This window comes from Plectrocnemia conspersa, unplaced genomic scaffold (genome assembly GCF_051122295.1).
Source record: "Plectrocnemia conspersa isolate PC_06_02 unplaced genomic scaffold, ASM5112229v1 ptg000014l, whole genome shotgun sequence".
NCBI lineage: Eukaryota > Metazoa > Arthropoda > Insecta > Trichoptera > Polycentropodidae > Plectrocnemia > Plectrocnemia conspersa.
Genome location: NW_028277178.1, coordinates 15,083,141 through 15,102,630, shown reverse-complemented (window position 1 = coordinate 15,102,630; position 19,490 = coordinate 15,083,141). Strand labels below are relative to the sequence as shown.

General features: G+C 29.0%; 1 protein-coding gene across 2 annotated transcripts in view; it reads left to right on the top strand.

Moving 5' to 3' along the window:
• The window catches only part of LOC148226315 (uncharacterized), a 147,935-nt gene that overhangs the window by 19,496 nt on the left and 108,949 nt on the right, over positions 1-19,490 (top strand). For both annotated transcript variants that reach the window (XM_088203298.1, XM_088203297.1), the window contains exon 2: positions 748-1,064. In XM_088203298.1, the coding sequence (XP_088059424.1) occupies positions 915-1,064 (150 nt within the window). In that variant the 5' untranslated portion in view covers positions 748-914. The remainder of the gene's footprint in view (positions 1-747; positions 1,065-19,490) is intronic.

Genomic DNA, 19,490 nt, shown 5'->3' with positions numbered 1-19,490 from the left:
ACAAGGAGCTGGTCCGGTTCGTATCATTTAATTTTTATATTTTATGATTTTTTTGTTTGCTTCTTTGTATGTATTATTTTAATTATAAATATATTTTGTTGTGTATTAAACTAATACAATTATTGTTTTCGACCATCGTGCCGCATTGGGGTAATCTGTTAGGTTACGACGGTATTAATTAGATTTAAATAAATAAATAAATAAATATCCACATGCGCTAGTAGATCAACAACACGGTTTCGTCAGTGTCGTTATACGATTCTCTTGTACCGTTCAAAAACGGTTACAAAATCCTTCGATTTTTTTATGTGGCTTATGGCAATAAGTTGGCTTGTCATAAGTCACTTCTTTGGAAGTTAGGCAAATTCGGTTTGTTCGAGAATTTATATAAACATTAAATAAAAGCAAACTAAAAAGATCTGTTTTATAAGCATTGTTTTACACCTTTTAATAATTAATATTTTATATATTTGTACATAATTAGCTATAGATTTTTCCGATTACTGGCTGCTTAATATTTTCATGAATTATGTTTTATAAAAAATATTTAAAAATAAACAATTTTTACTAGTGCAAATAAAAGTTGTAATTAACTTGCCAAAATAATAAATTTAGAGATTTTTTTCGTCCTTTTATAAAAATCCTTAAATCGTGATTTTAAAGCACCAATCTATAATGTTATAAAAATTCAATTAACAATATTCAATTGTTAGATAGAAGAATAATACTATTTTAATTTATCTTCAGGTCCACAACCAACATAAAAAATGATCGACATAAAGTAACATTTTTCGACAAGGACGTCGAAATGACGTCAAATCCGAGACCCGACGAGAGACAGCGCGAAAAATTCGTCGCGTCCTATACCATGTGAAGTGAAAAAAGTGAGTGAGGGTTCAGACCCTGCAAAGTGAATGTCGTTATCGGTATACCTAGGGGGATCGAAAATGTTGCCAGTGCCTCAGGATCGAATGTCAGGAAGGAGGAGCAGCTCCATCGGGTGCAGATCTCTCATTGGTAGGAGGACGTCGGTGTATGTGACGGCACACCAGGATCCTTTCAAAGTAAGCTGAATTTTATATATGTATTAGATTTTTTATTCCTGAAAATATAAGCTTAAATACATATGACAGGCGAAATGTATGTAAACATACATATTTATATATGTATGTATAACGATATACATATGTATGTCGTATCCTGAAAAGGCACCGATTCAGTTGGTTTTCATGAGCACATCAAACGACACCGATAAGAACCGCTTCTTATCTAATATGCACTTTAAAAGATTCCAGACGTGGAATCGCTTTGGTAAATACTATGGGTGGCTTAGCGTACACTATGTTCATAAAAAATGTATTTGTATTCATACTTGTACTATTTTTTTGCTTAGTAATGAAAAATAAAATAATTTATTTTTCAAGTATAAGAGATTTTCGTAATAACTGATGTAATTTAGACACGAGTTTAATATTTTGAAACGAAATGTGACGATTAAGGGAGGAGGAGAAAGAGGAGGAATAAACAATTAAAACCATGTAATGTCCTTTACAATTCGGATTCCCTGGACTTGCAGGAGGATCTCAATTCTTTATGAAAGTGGGCTTGCTATAACCAATTGCCTTTCAGTGTGAAGAAATGTCACACAATTTCATTTTCAAGGTCGTCTATACCGGCATAATATTCCTACCACCTCGGCGGATATATTCTAGATAGGTCTTTTTTTGCTAAGGATTTAGATGTGACTTTCGAAGAATGCTGGAAATTTAGCCAGCATATTACAGAGGTCATTAAAAATGCTGGGTTTTATATTAATAAATGTGCGCTACTTCAGGAATACTTTAGTATTGCGCACTCTTTATGATGTTCTAGTCCGCAGCATACTAGAAACTAGCTCTATTATTTGGATTTCAGGAGTAATGAATTGAAGCTGGAAAAAGTACAGCTTGAATTCCTTCGATATTTATACTTGAAGAAATACGGGTATTGTCCGTTCTTGTTTCCCAGTGCTTTAATTCTGGGAGCGCTGTGATACATTTCTTTGTCAATTCGAAGAAGTGTTTATATAATTAAACACGTAAAGCATGTATTAAAAAAATTGTAATATATTTTATACTTTTGGCAATCGTGACGCATTAGGTTAACCTGTCAGGTTACGATGGGCATAATTTTAATAAATAAATAAAGGACCTGTTACTAGTTTCCGAAAAAAAATCACTGATTGGTCATTGTTTAAACATTTTTTAGCAACTTTAAACCGGAATGGTTTATACGCACTGTTAAACTTTTAAGATCACCTAATATTTACATTTTTTGCTTTTCAAAATTTACTGACGTACTATTGAAAAATCCCAGTTTTTGAGAAAATAGAATTCCAATATTTTTCTAGTAAAAAAGTAACAGTTTGTAAATGAAGTATTAAAATAAATTGCGGTTTGCGGCTAATAATTGAAAGCTATAGTTTTGCCCAAATTAGTCTTGATATCTTCTTTTAGAAAAATTGCACTGTATGTTAGCAATGTATAATAACATATTCTTGCCTTTGGGTCATCATATGTTACAGTGTAATATATGAAGGCCCAAAAAAAACATTGTAAGTAGCAGCAATATATGTTATAAGAAAAGTTTTATTGGAAGCCTTTTAAAAAGGATTTTTACTTATTAAAGAATATGTATATATAAAGCCTAAATATGAAATTGAGATTGTAGCATCAACATATTTTGAAAGCTCACATTTTTGTAATATATACGATAAATTAGTGTAATTTTGGTAACAACTTAAACAATTATTTGACCGAAACTAATTAGTTAAAAACTAGCTTAAAAAAAATCAAGTATGTTTTATAGTGTTCATTTATGCTACATAATTAAGAGGTGACAAAATATTAGTATTTAAAATATCGATTAGTCTTTTATGCCACTAGAGTTTGTTTCTAGCTGTTAAAACGAGATAAATTTGCACATTCTCATAATAAATTGTAATGTATAAAAGTAATATAATAGTAACAATGCCATTTAAGCAAAAAATATTAATTTATTAGAAACACGTGACGTTTGTTTAGATAAATTTAATTAAAATGTGCAGGGAAAATTTAAGATTTATTTCTTCAAAAAATACTTTCGCGTAGCATTTTTTTTTCATTTTCAGATTCTTAGTTCAATTGATTTTATTTTCAGTTTATGTCACCACAGGCTGTGCCGTGTGTCCCTCGGGTCTGTCTTAGAACTCTGTATATATCATAAGTAAAATTAATTTTCTGTTTATTGAATGAAAAAGAAATGTTATTTAATATTTATTAACCACAAATAATTGAATTAATGAAAGTAGAAATCGGTCAATATTTTTCAAACGTTCCAATATAATACAATATAAGAGTTTTATTATTGTTCGATGAGTAACACAATAGGTCATGTAGAGTAAAATTAATTGAACTTCGTGTTTTATGTATCGCAACCAGACCGCACATGATGATGATAGGTTAGTTTATTGACGCTTACTTCAAAACCAAAATGGATTGTTTAATTAAAATCGCTCTCAAACTATCCAGTTGCCTGTCGCTGAAAGCAAACTATAACATTTTATCGCTGAACATTTTCAGAGTGGTCCGTGATAAAATAATGTCTGTAATATAAAGAAAAATTGCCTGTCCGAGTGACTTTAGATTAGTGAAACAGAAGATAAATGATTGTAGAATCATACATTGTTTTTTTAACGATATAAATACGTTTTGTACGTAGCAATATTACTTATATTTTAAAAAGACCTATATTTGTATTTTTTCCTCAGAGTGTGAGTACAATTTTAGTGTTTTCTCCCCCCCTAGAATTTGAATCACACTATCTCTGCTTTTTGACATGGCGATAAAGCGAAGGGTCAAATACATTCAGAAAATAAGAGGCCCATTTCTTGGAAGATAACATTTTATAACTATACTATAATTTCTGCATACCAATTCCAAACACGTACTCTCTGCACACTAGCGCTCGCGCGGCCAATTTATCTTCAAAGTGAACGTGAACGTTAGATTTTTTTCGAAATTTGATATATATCTTTACGGAGTTTGTCTATATTCGACCGTAATCCAGTGGTACAAATTTCCCGGTTGAGCTTTGACAATGCATTACTATTTGTTTGACAAAGCTTTCGTCCGTAGCGTAAAATATTTAATCCAATCCCGAAAATGGAAGCGAATGTGCCAAAGCCAAATTCACGTGTCGCGAAATTTATTTTACTGCATTGTATATTGTAATTATTTAATTAATTAAATCAATCGTTGCCACGTGTTCTATAAATAACACATATTGGTATTTATATAAATTTGACATATGAGAGTTTTATTTTCTGTTGTGGATTTATTAGCTAATGGCATGGTGGCTCAAAATAAACTAAACTTTTTCTATAAAATCACATTAAATCAATCCAATTATATCCAATATGCATAATATGCGTATTTTAATAATACTGCATATTAATAAAAATATACTTAAAATTTGCTGTTTCCTATTAATTTATATAAAAATATGATGCTTATATATATAATAAGAATAATTAAATTAAAGTCGGAAAATCTGGGTTATTATCCTTTATTGACTTAAATTTTTTTTATCGAGTCTAAGAGGTCGGAATTAGTTATTAATTAATTACGTTATTCTAATTACGATCTATCATCAAAGATTAGGGTTTTCAAGATTTTAATCTCATCCTCTTGGATGAGTATAGCGAGAATAATTAATTAAAAATAAAATTTTATACTTGGTGATTTTAAGCTGAATTATTAGTTTATAATTAATAATATAGTATCTAATTTATAGACTAATTTAAGTCTAGTGGTTCACTACTTAGTATATGTTAATTACGTTTACTAAGAAAGATTTATAATAAATACATATTTGCATACAATTTAAAAAAATAATCCTCAGAAGCGCTCTGATTAAATCTGAAAATAAATATTTCGTATATCACCCTGTAATAAAATTCAATTTTATATTATACAACATTGCTTCATATTACAATTTTTTAACTGTGTACCTAATTTTCCGAGTGAATTGTTAATCAAACTCGTCTGAATGGCTCAATTCTGTTTGACATTATAACATATCCCGATGAAATGAATAGGATATATGTCCGCGATATATTTAGAATGGGCATTGATGTGTTCCCACGGGAGACTTCTACAATCGTACACGTAGTATGTACATACATTTCATATAGTTATATTTTTTTTCTATAACACGATTACTGGAGCGTCAACCAAATAGTTCAAACAGAAAGCGCCCCGGTGCTGTGTTTACTCGCCGGTGGTTCCAAACATAACCTACATTTATTATTTGCCCCTTTTGGCTGTCGACGGGTTTTACGAGTGCAAATTGGAATATGAACTCAGAGCGTTCGAATTTCATTGCTTATCGGGGGTAATGTGTTTAGCTTCCGCAACGGAAGGAAAATGCGATCTAATTCGAAAGCGGACTAGGAACAGTTACGGTTAAAATTTTGCTTTATTATGACAATAAACATTGAAATTTTAAGAAACGATTATCGTAAGAAAAAATGCGATTAATATAAAAAATATTATAAATTAAAAGAATTATTTGTCATTAATTTTATTTATTTTTGATATTTTATCAAAAATCAAATTTACAGAATGTTTTACGAATATTATTTCCTTAAATAAGTATTACATATGAACGTATTTATATTATTTATATAAGAAAAATATTATTGCTTATACTTTAAATACAAAAAATACAATCACAAATATTAAAATAAAATATACATTCACTATAAATTTGTTTTTAGTTATTTGACACCACAAATATTCAATTATTCTGCAGCTGTATAAAAATATATTATAATCTGCGAAATATTAATATTGTCAATGTTTATAAAAAATATTTTTATTAAAAATATATATCCAATTTTGCGAAGCGCTTTACCGATATATATTTTTTTTTTATAAAATATTGGGTAACCAAGTGCTATTCTTTCGAAAAAAGTGCCTAGATAAGGGATTGTAATATGATCCTCGAGGATAGTTATCGGATCGTGACCAATATGCGCAGATTGTGTGTGTTTAATATGTACATATATACATATATAGAACATATACTTAAATAAATATATTTATTTTTTTAATTAATTCAAGTGTGTTTGTTTTAATATTTGTGACTTGTGAATATTCAAAAGGTTTTCCCAGCGGTTACATTAACAAGCAATATATTACTATAATGAAATATATGATTTCTTCAAGTTTATATTAAAATAATTAGATTTTATCTCAGATTGTGTTACATTGTATATTGCAATATCTTTTATTGTCATCTCACTATATATGCCTCGGATGAGGATAGAAACTCTTAAGTTTTCCTTAAAAGACGGTCTCCGAGGGAGTTCGTGCGTTTTTCAATTTTCCCTCGTCGGTTTCCTTTGTGATGGGATTGTGTTGTGGAAAAAAGGGATTCGATTGGGGATCCAATAAGGAATTGGGAAACATGTAACGGATAAACATATATTATCGAATGACGTGTATTTGAAACATTTATATAGGCTGTTCGAAACAAGGTGCCGATAGACCACAGCGAGACTTTTTAATTATTTTCTTAAAATATAAATTATTGTAAAAAACAAATCTTTAAATACATTGATTTAATTATTACTTATTAGTTGCATCACTTGTATTTCAAATTAGTTACCTTCTTTAGATACCTTCGAGTGCATTTTCAAAATTTTTCAAAAGTGCAAGCTGCTAATCCTCGGTTTGGCTCTTTTGAAAGCAAGTTCAAGATTGAACTTTCATGTAAAATGGTCAGGATTGAAGTAAAAAGTTGCAAATGTAAATAATTTTGATGGAATAGTCCCGGCATAAATATATACGGGAAAATGACAAAGATTAACGATCCTATTCTTTATAATTATTACATTATTAAAATTATTAATTCATCCTTGATCAGTCATGGATGAATTAGAATTTACTTATGTATTTATGTTTTTAACTGGTAATATATTATTAAAATATTTGAACTGATTGACAGGTGTATTCGTATCTTGGGATACATAAATCCAGCAACCATGGTATTTATTTTACTATTTGCATATATAAGTGGTAATTTTAATTATATATATGTATATATATATATATATATATATATATATATATATATATATATATATATATATATATATATATATATATATATATATATATATATATATATATATATATATATATATATATATATATATATATATATATATATATATATATATATATATATATATATATATATATATATTTCTATAATAATTAAGTTAATTAAGCTACCTCCTGTAAAGCTCGTTGTTGTATGTTGTATGATATATTCTCTCGATAAGTGGAGAGTCTCGTTGTTTGTTCTCGGTATATAAGTATCCATATATGATCAATCAAACATGATATCCCTACTAAAAATAGAATACTAATATTATATTAGGATTGTCTTATACATAAATAAATGAATATATGAAATATATATATGTATATATATATATTATATATGATTTATAATAATAATGTAAATATGTATATAGGTTAATAAAAAACTTTTACATGTATGTATATGTAAATATAATGAGGATTTAGTGTCGGTTTTTGTTCTTCGTCACGTTGGAATTGGCTCTTCACTATTCAATACGAAACTTTGAATGAAATAGTCACTTTTATGCTTGTACATATGTGTTTGTATATACGAACAAGTTACTTCTCATACCCCCGTTGCCGTTCGACTTTTCCAATAGAAATTTCGTTTTTCTCGCAATACTTCGGTTATTCGATGTCGACGAGCTTATCTCTATCCAGTGTCGGAGTTTGTCCATTTTTCGAGTGTCGGTGGTCTACGAGAGTCATTCACTGAGTAAAAAATCCATCGTTTAAATAAAGCACCTCCACTCAAACGATTCGACCGTCCAAATCTTACCCTGTTCACTGACTAACCACTCCCTATTTTGAAGTGCATGTACTTAAAGGTTTCGAGTATTATAAGCGACTCTAAATATGGTTAAAAATAAACAAATAAAAATAAATTTTGGTTAATGAAGTATTCAATTTGTATTTAAATTATTATATATATAGAGCTTCACTTTGATATACACTCACGCATTTCAAGAAGCACATCATTGATTCCCATTGAAGCAATCATTGACTGCTATTTATTTTGGACTATTGCCTGGTACAGATATTTTGAGCAATCTGTTCTTCTGCATTTAACACAGCCACCCAAAGCTGACACCTGAATTACATCTCTACATTAGTATAAATAATAAATCGTTAAAAAAATATGTTTCAATCAGATCTTTCGGGGTTTTATTCGTTGTGGTTACAGCACTAAGCACTTAAACCTTAAAAGTACGTATAGTTTTTGTGAATTATGCCGAGTGTAATCACTTAGACGCCGGGAAAGCTTATAACAGTTTATTGTAAAACATATATAATTTACTGAAGGCAAAGTGTAAAAGTCCGTTGAGTAGTTATCGGTTCGATAGCCTGTATTATTTTCGATAAGTGCCTGCCTGTGATTCGTGTCTGAGAGTAGGTACCGTAGTCATCGTTGGTTGCTAATATTTATACTTGGTGAGTGTTTGGCAGTGATTGATGAATTGATGAAGTGACCGAATGTCGCGTCTTCTATAAGTTTTTTGAGAAAGCTTGGATGAATGGGAAACGACGCCAATCATCTTCTGATGAAATTCGGTTTAAAGGTCTAACGCTCAAAGACAACCATCAGAAAATTACAAAGCATATATCGAACAATGCTTTTAAATTCAAGGTCAAAATAATTATTTAAGTGGTAATTCATGGTTTTTGAGAGTTGTCTGGCAATAACTGTTGTTTGCATGATCAAACTTTAATGCAGTATTCATATTTTTTAGTTTTAGTAATTTGTATGAAACTGAAAATATTGTATAAAAAAATCATTTTGATTGAACTATGCATTGTTTTCAAATTTATTTTTATTGGATTTAAAATTGCAATACTTTTATATATCTACAAAAGGTATAATTGCAAAAAAGTGATTTAATATAAGACAGGTGTAGGCATTCTTAAAACAATGCACGTTTTTTTATTAAAATATATTGGAATATAATTTTTACCCGATCATGTATTTTTACTGTTATTGTAATGGTGTTCCAATTTTGTATTACAAAAAAGTTAAAGAGCAATAAATATTTTTTTAGATATTAAATAAACAAATATTTTGTTAGACATTGGATAAACCTGGTTTAGCATTATTTTTCATGTTGATATTACGTTTAGGTAGTCTATGTATCACGTATATATTTTCTATTTAAAAATACAACGGGCTTTGTATTTTAATATGTAAATGTGTCATGGAATATTTAAAGCACTTCTTGGAATTTATTATGGATGCCGGACCATTACAATTCACTATATATTTTTATCGATTCTAAATATTTATTATTTTTAATGTTATTACCCATTAACTTGTTATAATACAATGACGTCTCTTAGTGAATTAGAAGTAGTTAAAATGATATAGATACATATTTTTAATACATTTTTTACAGAAGTTTTATTGGCTTTTTACTATTCACTGTCTATATATAAACTAAATATATAGTAAATAAAAAGAGTATTTTTAAGTAGCATGTAAAAAAAAAACAGTTTTTTGATTAGCGTTAAAGCTTATGCATAAACTTTTCTCAATATTCTTGAATATGTATATAACATATATTCCTTTAAAAATAAGCGAATAGTTTAGTTTAAGTTTGTGTGATTCAATAAATAGATACATTAGATTACAATAATACATTTACTAAAAGTGCTTTAGACAGCTCTGATTTTTTAATAAAATTTTAACGACCCCACAAATCAAATTCGCGCATTTAATGGACGCTGGTGGCGTGTGTATTTTTTTGCCTAATGGGTTCTTCTGGCTCCAAAATGAAATGAATGTCGATTTTTTTGCCTTTGTAAACCCGCAAAGTTAATTAATACTGAAAAATTAATGTGCGAGTTTGCAAAAAAGTTATATTGTACAATATAAGCTCGATTTCGCTCATCGAAGAATTTTATACAAAGCTTACCCCAGTTCGTGTTGAGTTGAGCCATTAAGATAATATCTTAAATGGACGTACCGTATATACCATATATGTATGTTATATGTTGCATAATTAATATACAACATTTCGATGTTCGTCTGTGGAACACGACATCCCTGGAGTGCACATAAGCCTATGTAGGAACTTCATACATTACTATATTGTCACATTGTTTAACGACATATCTGATGATTGATGTTTCTTTGTTATGAATTTGCGATGAATTGTTATAGGTATAGATTTTAATTTAATATGCTGTAGACATAGGCAACATAAACTGGAGAGTCCCAAATGATGCTTTAAAATTAACAATGAAATATTTATACATATCCCTTTCGTTCTAGTTGCAGCAAAAGTTGTGCGTACATTCGTATGTTATATGTATGTAGTACTGAGGTACCCGAGGCACGTATACGTTACCGTTATTAAAATCATGTTTACGATATTTTTATGACTCATTCGAAGCACAGATGAAACTCGATTCGTACAGCTTGGACATGTAAAGTATTCCCTAACGAATCAATGTTGTTATTTATGTAAATAAAATGTGCGGCTATTATAACGGTTTTATAATCGTTTCAAATCAAACAGTTTTCATGAGTAGTAATTAAAAATTTACACTTCAAACATTGTAAGTATTGATCTCATCATTGAACTGTCCAGGCATAGACTAGACCATTTTTATACAGTTCATTAAAGACGCTGTATTTTTGCAAATGTACAATAAACAAAACATCCGCCTTAACTGTTGTAACGGATCATGTACAAGCTGATTGCAATATGTTAGTTCCAACAGTTATGGGTAGTTATATAGTTGGGAAATGTAAAATTTGGTCTATTTTGGTATAAGTTTTACAATGTAGTTATAAGATTTTGGTGCTTTCATTACATACTCGTATATTCATATGTGATTTAGCTATTTCCAAGCGATATTCAACGCTCATATTCTCTCATCAAACCGATCCATTTTCACATATTGCTTTATAGTACACAATAAATCATACATCCCAAATAAATGAGAATTATAGAGGGATGCTTTCACAGATATGAGCCGCAGATGATACTCTTTGTGTTCTTAGCACGATGGTTGCTATACCACGTCGAAATCTAATATATTATACGACCGCGATCACTTCTTGTGAATAGCTAACAATCGACACGTGGCCAGTCTACGCTTTGGGCGATGTACATATATTGTATATATATATATAAGGTTTGTCCTTTGATACAAGAGAGCCGGCATTGTGACGTGTTAGCCGAGTTATTGTTCTGGCACGGCCAAAATTCAATCTAGCAAAGGGTCGAATTATTTATTTACCCCGAAACCTTTCAACATAATAAATATTTGATTCGCGTATCTGTGAACGACTCTTATATAATTCATCGCGTTATGATGCCGGCAAGGAACGTTACAGCCCTTTTTTATGCCCGCAAAATATATATGCGGCGCTACTGGCGGTACCACCCTGTGGCGCTGGGTGGTTCGAAAACGGTGACGAGTATTGCATTTATAAATATTTATACTGTCTAGATTTGAATATTTCCATAGTTTTTGGCACTATGTATGTATATGTGAGCTGAGAAATATTCATAAAGTGTTCATATTTTAGACAGGTGGGCGGAAAACAGTTTTATTAGCCTAATATAAAATGAATATGTTTTTTTATATATGCATACATCTTATATCAGCTAAGAGTCAAATATAACAACATAAAAATATCATAAAATAAATATTTTTCACTTCTATTGATTATCATTATAATCCGCATATGATAATATTAAGAAATTTAAATTATTATCTCTACTAATCGTAAATATTTGTTTATATATTATAAAATAATACCACTCCCTGAAACTGACGTAATATTAGTTTAGCTACTTCATTAATAAAATTTTATATCTTTATACGATAGTGAAGCTTTTAGTGATTTATTAAATTTAATACTCAAGTTATAATTACTCCTTATATTATATACAATCAACTATTTACATATTTAAATATATAGATAAAGGATTTTTTCTGATTTCAGAGAATATTTTATCTCTTGAGTATTGTTTTATTTTGGCCAGTAACACTGGTTAACAAATAACCTATGTATGTTTCATAAGCGTAAATATTTTATATTATTTTTTTGAAGCAATATAATAAAAATTATTCAGCTTTAAAATTTTAGGAAAAAAAAATTTTCTTTCAGATCTATTTTTTATTATTTACTATTTATAACTTTAGCAAAAATCAGAATATACTTATTTTATTAAATATAGTATCTTACAACTTATATTATTTTTAATTTTAAATATTACTTAGCAACTCGTTGAAAAAAACATGTTGCTCTTCAGACTGTTTTTTGTTTTAATTTCTAAAGAGATTTGTTTGAGGCCACATGTTTTTAGGGCTTCACTTGCAAGCAATGCTTCGTAAACTTGTCGTAAACACGCTTTTAGAAAGTTTATCCCGTCGACTTGATAATGAAGCATACATTATCCAGTCACGGTTTGCGTATGAGACAAATAATCAATTAAACATCTTTCTTATAAATCTCAAATAAAAAATAAGATATTATAAATAACATTTTTTTTTATTATAACTTTTGTTATAAATATGATCATAATGACTAACAAGCTTTTGCAATTTGTCATGATTGTCATTTCGCAAATAATAAATATACAATTAAACTTTTAAAAAAAAGTTATGTTGCACACTTTAAATAGAGGAGCACCATCTTGCATATTTTTTTCCAGCTCCTCTCATAGCTATTGCCGGAAATATCCTTGTGCTTGTCAAAGCCGTTAAGAAGCTGGATGCCTAGTGCAAGGCTGACGTCCTGGCCATAACGGACATTTATGACGGCCAAATGCATTTCATGGTTTAGACGTAAAAGATTTTCTACCGAGCTTTTGCGTTAAAATTTGACCATAACACTTGCACTGTCGGTTGTTGAGGCTATAACGTCATCGTTAATATTATATCAAATTCTTTTAATTGATTTTCAACCATCTTTCTAATTTCAATGGCGTCGCATTTTCCTGATACAAATACAAAGCCAGGGTTGAAAATGATCGTACTCGTCCATTCATACAATGTTAATTATGGTAAATCGAACTCCTAAATCCTTGAATTTTTCAATTTAGATATCATTGCACTCTTTTTTATTTATAAAACTATTTAATTGGTTTCATTGTTCATTGCGGTTTTTAAGTAAGATATAACATTTATTAGATATATATTTTCTTATAAAGATTCTTTTTAAAATAACATTAATTGTTCGTGTTCTTCTTAGCATAAATTTGCCCATTCGAGATTTGTAATCGATTTTGCTTTTTTCGGTGAACTACACTCTTCAACAACTTCTATACTATTGTTAACACCTTGCATGATTTTTTCGCTGGATAAGTTGCTATTGTGCCGTTTCCTTTTTTTCCGTTTTTAGTAAAGTAAAATTTTAAGTATAATAAAATCATACGCTTATTAAAAATGGGATTATTAGATGTACAATATATTGTTTTGAAGTACAATTTAAAATATAATTTATTAGTTTATAATTCAGTAATTAAAGCATTTTTTAATCTGGCAAACAATACTATTCTAGAAATATATTGTTGAAGTTGTAAGGAGCTTATAAAATTAGTAATTTAATGGCAGCTGGTGAATATATTTTGTTATTTTCCTCATAAATATATTTGTATTCAGTTAACATTTTGATACGAAAAATAAATATGAATAATATTATAATAACTAATTATTGTATGAGATTGAAAGCAATTTTGATAATTATAATTTATTGCTCTTTTAAATAAATAGTAATCTTTTTCGAGTGTGTATTTCTTTTTATAAAAAATATTTTTAAATAGAAAAAAATACTTTTACATGTGCGAATACATTAAGCTGCGTTCGTCTCGCTAACAAAATAATAACACAACCCCAAGCCATAAAAAATAAATTTGCATACGTTCACAATTCTAGCTGCGGCGGCTATTACATACAAAGTTGCAACGGCATATTGCATAGGAGTGTAAAAAAAAATCGATGCAAAAATTGCAGTCCGCGTGTTATGTTGCAAAAATCGGAAATGGTTTCGGGTCACGCGTATCGTGGTTTCGCAATGCAAATTTTCCACGCGGTCAAATCCGGGCTTTGCGAATAATTTCGCGAGCTTTTGACCCTCAGCTTTTAAGCTCCCGAAGCGTGAACGGCTTTCGGTCGATTGTTGAACGTGTTTCGTCGACGAAACGCAGATTTAATTAGTGATGATCAAATCTGTCTGATTTTGGACTAAAGAATATATTACAATGTATGAATAGTATTATCATATTATATAACGTTTGAGGTGATTTCATTGCGTTAGAGGTTTAATTTCATCTCATAAAAATTACATTTTGATATTGCTACACTCGTTCAAATTTAAACGTAATAAGAAAAATGGTTAATATTTATTAACTCACGTTTACTTTTATAACACTCTGGAAAGTCACTTGAAAAAACTGCTTTCAACTCGGCAGTTTATTTTTATTAAACAACAACGGCATCATTATTTTTAAGTAGCACGTCCTGAAGTCGTTTATTTTTAAAAACAGTTTTCATTTTGGGAAAGATAAATTATCCACTGGGTTAAAGGCGGGAAAAATTGATCTCAACAACGGCATGGTAATGTGATTTCACGATTATTTCAGATTGTTTAATCATGTAAAATAAATCAATGCTATTTTCTTGAGTCATAATTTGTATAATAATAAGCAAATATAATGATAAGCACATGTCATTAGTTGACCTTACATATTCTACTGCCTTTGGCAGCTTTTTCCATCGTTATTTTTTCTGCATTAATCTCCAGTCTTATGATCTACTCTCGAGATAGCTTTTATTGTATCTTTCTCTTGGTCTTTTTGCTGTACCAACCCAGACATTGTTATTGGCGCACTCTCTTCTACTACATTTTTAACACGTTTCTTTAACCTAAATAACCTAATTAAGAGTCAGGGATTAATTATCCTTTTCATCGCGAAGGCCATCATATAACGAAAATAATTAGATCATCTTCGTGAAGGTCACCATATGATGGGATTGTAAAACTTTTTGCTCTGGAAATTTTTATTTTAAGTTAGAATTTTTTTTACAGCTTTTAAACAAAATGCCGATTGCCAATATTTTAATTAAATTAAAAATATTGACATATCGTTAGCCAGTTTTAGTACGAGTTGCAAATTCAATTTAAAACTAGTACTAAAACGATGTCTCAATATCTTTTTTTGTCGGATATTAGTATCACGATCTAAAACTCTGTAAGCTTACTTTCTTAAACCTTTGCCACCAGTTACTATTGTAAAATTTAGAGGTTTTACTTACTTAATATTTAAAGTACTCAAATGAATGAATGTATCTGTTTTATTACACTAATCAAGCTTTCATAAATGATGCCTTATGATGATTAAATAAGTCCAAAGCTGAAACATGAGTGTTGCAAATTGCCCACCGATAAAACCAATAAAATATAAAAATATCTCAGTATCTAAATTTATGAAAAAACAATTTAAACTTATAACAAATTTTCCCCTTATACATATGTCTTCTGAAAAATAATCTTTTTGGGTTACAAAGCATTAGATATACAGCAATTATATTTTATATTATTTTAAAAACACTTATTTATAGTCAGAATTTTTATACTTTTAAATTTAGGATGCATAATGGTTAATCAGCATTTGCTCAGATTGACCTATAATCTGAATAGGAACATAGTTGATTTGTATTATTGTCAATTCAATTATCGTTGTTCAGTTTGATTCCAAAATTAAATTAAATTGCATATGAATAAATATCCTCAGAATTTAACTTTGGATTACGTTCTATTAAAATATAAATTTTAATGGAACTTCCATTAACCTGAATTTTATTCAGCACGCAGAATCTCACTTTATGATATGAAAGGCTTGCTTGATATCGATGAATAAAAAGTAACACTTTAAATATTATAATAGATATTAAATATTGTATATTATAATATCATATTACATTAATAAATTAACAATCCATGAGCTTAGAAAGAAATAAAAGGTCAACTAAACACATGAATTTAGTCACCACTATTGTAAGGTTATAGCGTGATAGGAGTATGGGAGATCTCGCGTTGTGTGTTAGTTTGTCTTTGATAATGGAAAAAAAATGTTACTTATGTTGGAAACACTTTATAAAACAAAATAGTTCAATTCTTAAAGCTTTTAGTGAAATTGACGCACTGAGCGTGAGAAACAAAACCTCTCATGTATTAAATCATAAACGTTGGCAGGTCAGTAAGACGATAGTACTAATCATACATTTTAAGTGATTAGCAATTAGCATAAAATCAATTGCCAAGTACTATTATATATTGTATCAACAGCATTCTGAAGATGCTTTAGAAATACAAGCCATTGTATTTCTTTATAAGTCTCAGTCATTTGCATTTTAAAATGCATAACAATATACCATTCGTAGCTTGCCTGAGTAACGAGGCAAAAATATATATAAAAACGGATACACAGGCTCAAATAATAATTTCTGATCAAGGCACCAGCTTGATAACACCATCAAAAATTTCAATAAGAGTTCTCACTGAGTTTGCACAAACTCAAATAAGTTATGTATTTATATTTTTTATAAATTAATTAATTAATCCAAATACGGTCTACACAAAAATCTCGAAAGCATGCGTATGTTAATAATTAATAAATTATTATATTATCAATAATTTTAAACATATATAAACTTATCTAGTATTGCAATTATATGTCACACATGCTAGAATATTTTTCCGAGCCAATTTACATAATGTGCAAGCACGAATATAAACAAAAACTCATGTGTGTAATGTGGGATATGTATTAGGCCAGGGACCTGAATAAATTGTTGCACGCCGATCATTCATATAAATTATAGCAATCATTTTAAATTAGAGTGAATTTTTCATCACCACTGTTGCTGGGAATGAAGGTGTCGGTGGTCAAAAACGTCGGTCATTTCGAGTTCCGTGAGCGACCATTAGAACGGTCGACCTCCGGAAAGAGACCCGAAAACGGGAGATATAATTTCGCGCGGTCACGTGTTGAAATATAAATTCAAATTAGCGCCAGGCGAAAATCGCAGGCACACAGACAGGAATATTCCATTAATCCCTGGACCCTTGCAGCCTGGGCCCCAAAGCCCTGTTCCCGTCCGATCCCGCAACTACTTTTCGGTGTCCCGTTGCGTCTGCTTCGTCACGCGTTTGTTCTCTACATTTTTAAAATCTCGTTAATCTTCAAATGCGAATTGTGAAAGCGAATTAGCGCAATTTCGAGAGTACGTGTTTTTGAATACGCGTGCATATTGTGTGGGACGATGATAAAGTTCTAGATGCTGAAATAATACGCGATCTCAGATAAAGACTTTAACTATAGTATTCAATTTATAAGATAAGTTAAGCATACAAATATAATAATAATAATAAGGAATTGATATTTTTTTAGCCAGTTCCTGCAAAAAATGTGCCTTGATATTTTTTTATTTTCTACAGATGTCATTTATATATACATATGTATATAATAATGTATAAATAATACAGTTCTAATATTGGTACTTCATAGACATAATTAGTTAAGTAAATTTAAAAAATAAATTTTATTTAAACCGTTTGCAATAATACTATCGGTACAGAAACTACCGTTTTAATACAATTATCTTATTTTCATTAGCTTTTGAAAAGTAAAAAAATTGTCCACTGTAGTAAAAAAGGCTATGTTGCATTTTTTATGTCTAGTTGCCTGAACGGACATAAACGGCTTAATGGAGTCACTTAAGCTTAATCACAAGTCACAAGGATAGAGGTTATTCATCGATTCTTCGAACGTTAGTCTAAAAGCTGCTTTACTACATGATGGAAATTACTTTTATTTTATTCCAATATATCATTCCGTTAATATTAAGAAAATAAAAGCAAATATTTAACTTATTTTTGATACCAATTAGACAATTTTCAGTTATGTAAATATCATATAAGATTTGTATATTATTGAAAGTACGGATAATATTGTTATATAAAGTGTGATTGTTTTTATACGAATTGGATAGACTTTAGTTATTGTATAATAGTATGTTACCGGAAGATAAATCGTCTGTTTAATAGTAAAATTTTTCTTTTACCATCGTACATAAAAAAGAGCTAGTGAAGAACTTTATATAGACAGTGAATTGTGATAATGTATCTATTTTCATGGTTAATTTAAAGTAACTGAGAGCATTTTTGTTGATTTCGGATAGGGTTTTCAATATAATAATGGAATAAATCTTTATTATAATTTTTTTTTTTTAACAATTTGACTTTTATTCTTTGATTTGTTTTTATTTTAAATTATTTTGAGGTTTATATATAATACATTCATTATATGATAATATTTTTTAAATGCAAACTTTTTAATATTAGTATTGTATTGATTTGTTCTTCTTTGATTCTGGTTTATTATTAAAATAATATTTTACCAAGGTGAATCTTACTCTAAAAATTATGTGTATATATTTATTAATACTTTTGAAATCTCTGATGCGATTTTTGCTTACTTTCTTTCTATATTTCGGCTGCGATTCTCCAGCCATGCTAATAGTTACATATAATTCGTGACCATGGCTGGAGAATCGCAGCCTAAAAATAGAAAGAAAGTAAGCGAAAATTGCGATGAATCCCGAGATATAATTATATACATATTGCGGTTATAGGTAAACAAACATATTTTAATGAAATGTGTTTACATATAATACATACATATGAGTTAGGCTGAGTTAGGCTACGGAATAATTTACCCTAACATAGCCTAACTCAAAATATTTTTAATAAAGAATAGGTAAAAATAATATTAAGGTACGTTTACGTATAGTTGATTTTATATATTCAGTACACATAGGGTCAGTTAAATGGGCGGTGCAGCAGGTACAAAGCAACTATGTTTTGGACTTTGCAAGGGGTCCGAAAATTTGGATAAATTGCAAAATATTTTTTTTTGGTAATATAGACAAGTTTTTGACAAAGCATAATTAAAGATTTAAATTTTTTACTGTTTTAAATTTTATACTAAAAATTATAAAAATAGATTATTACTTATTTTTTTAATCAAGTATTTGTATCTAATTATATAAATATAAATATTCTACAAACATATTTTTCTTTTAATATTGTGTTTAAATATAGAATAAGGGTATGGTAGAGTATTTTATAACTTAGCCTAACTTTGCCTTTGGACTATGCAAGAGGCTTCAAAAAAAATAATACGAAAAAACGATTGTAAAAATTACTAACTAAAATTTGAACAATTTTAGTAAGATAGGGAAAAATTTTGTGAAACAATTAAAAACATTTTTTTCTGTTTCTTTTACCTTAAAAAATTTGCTTGG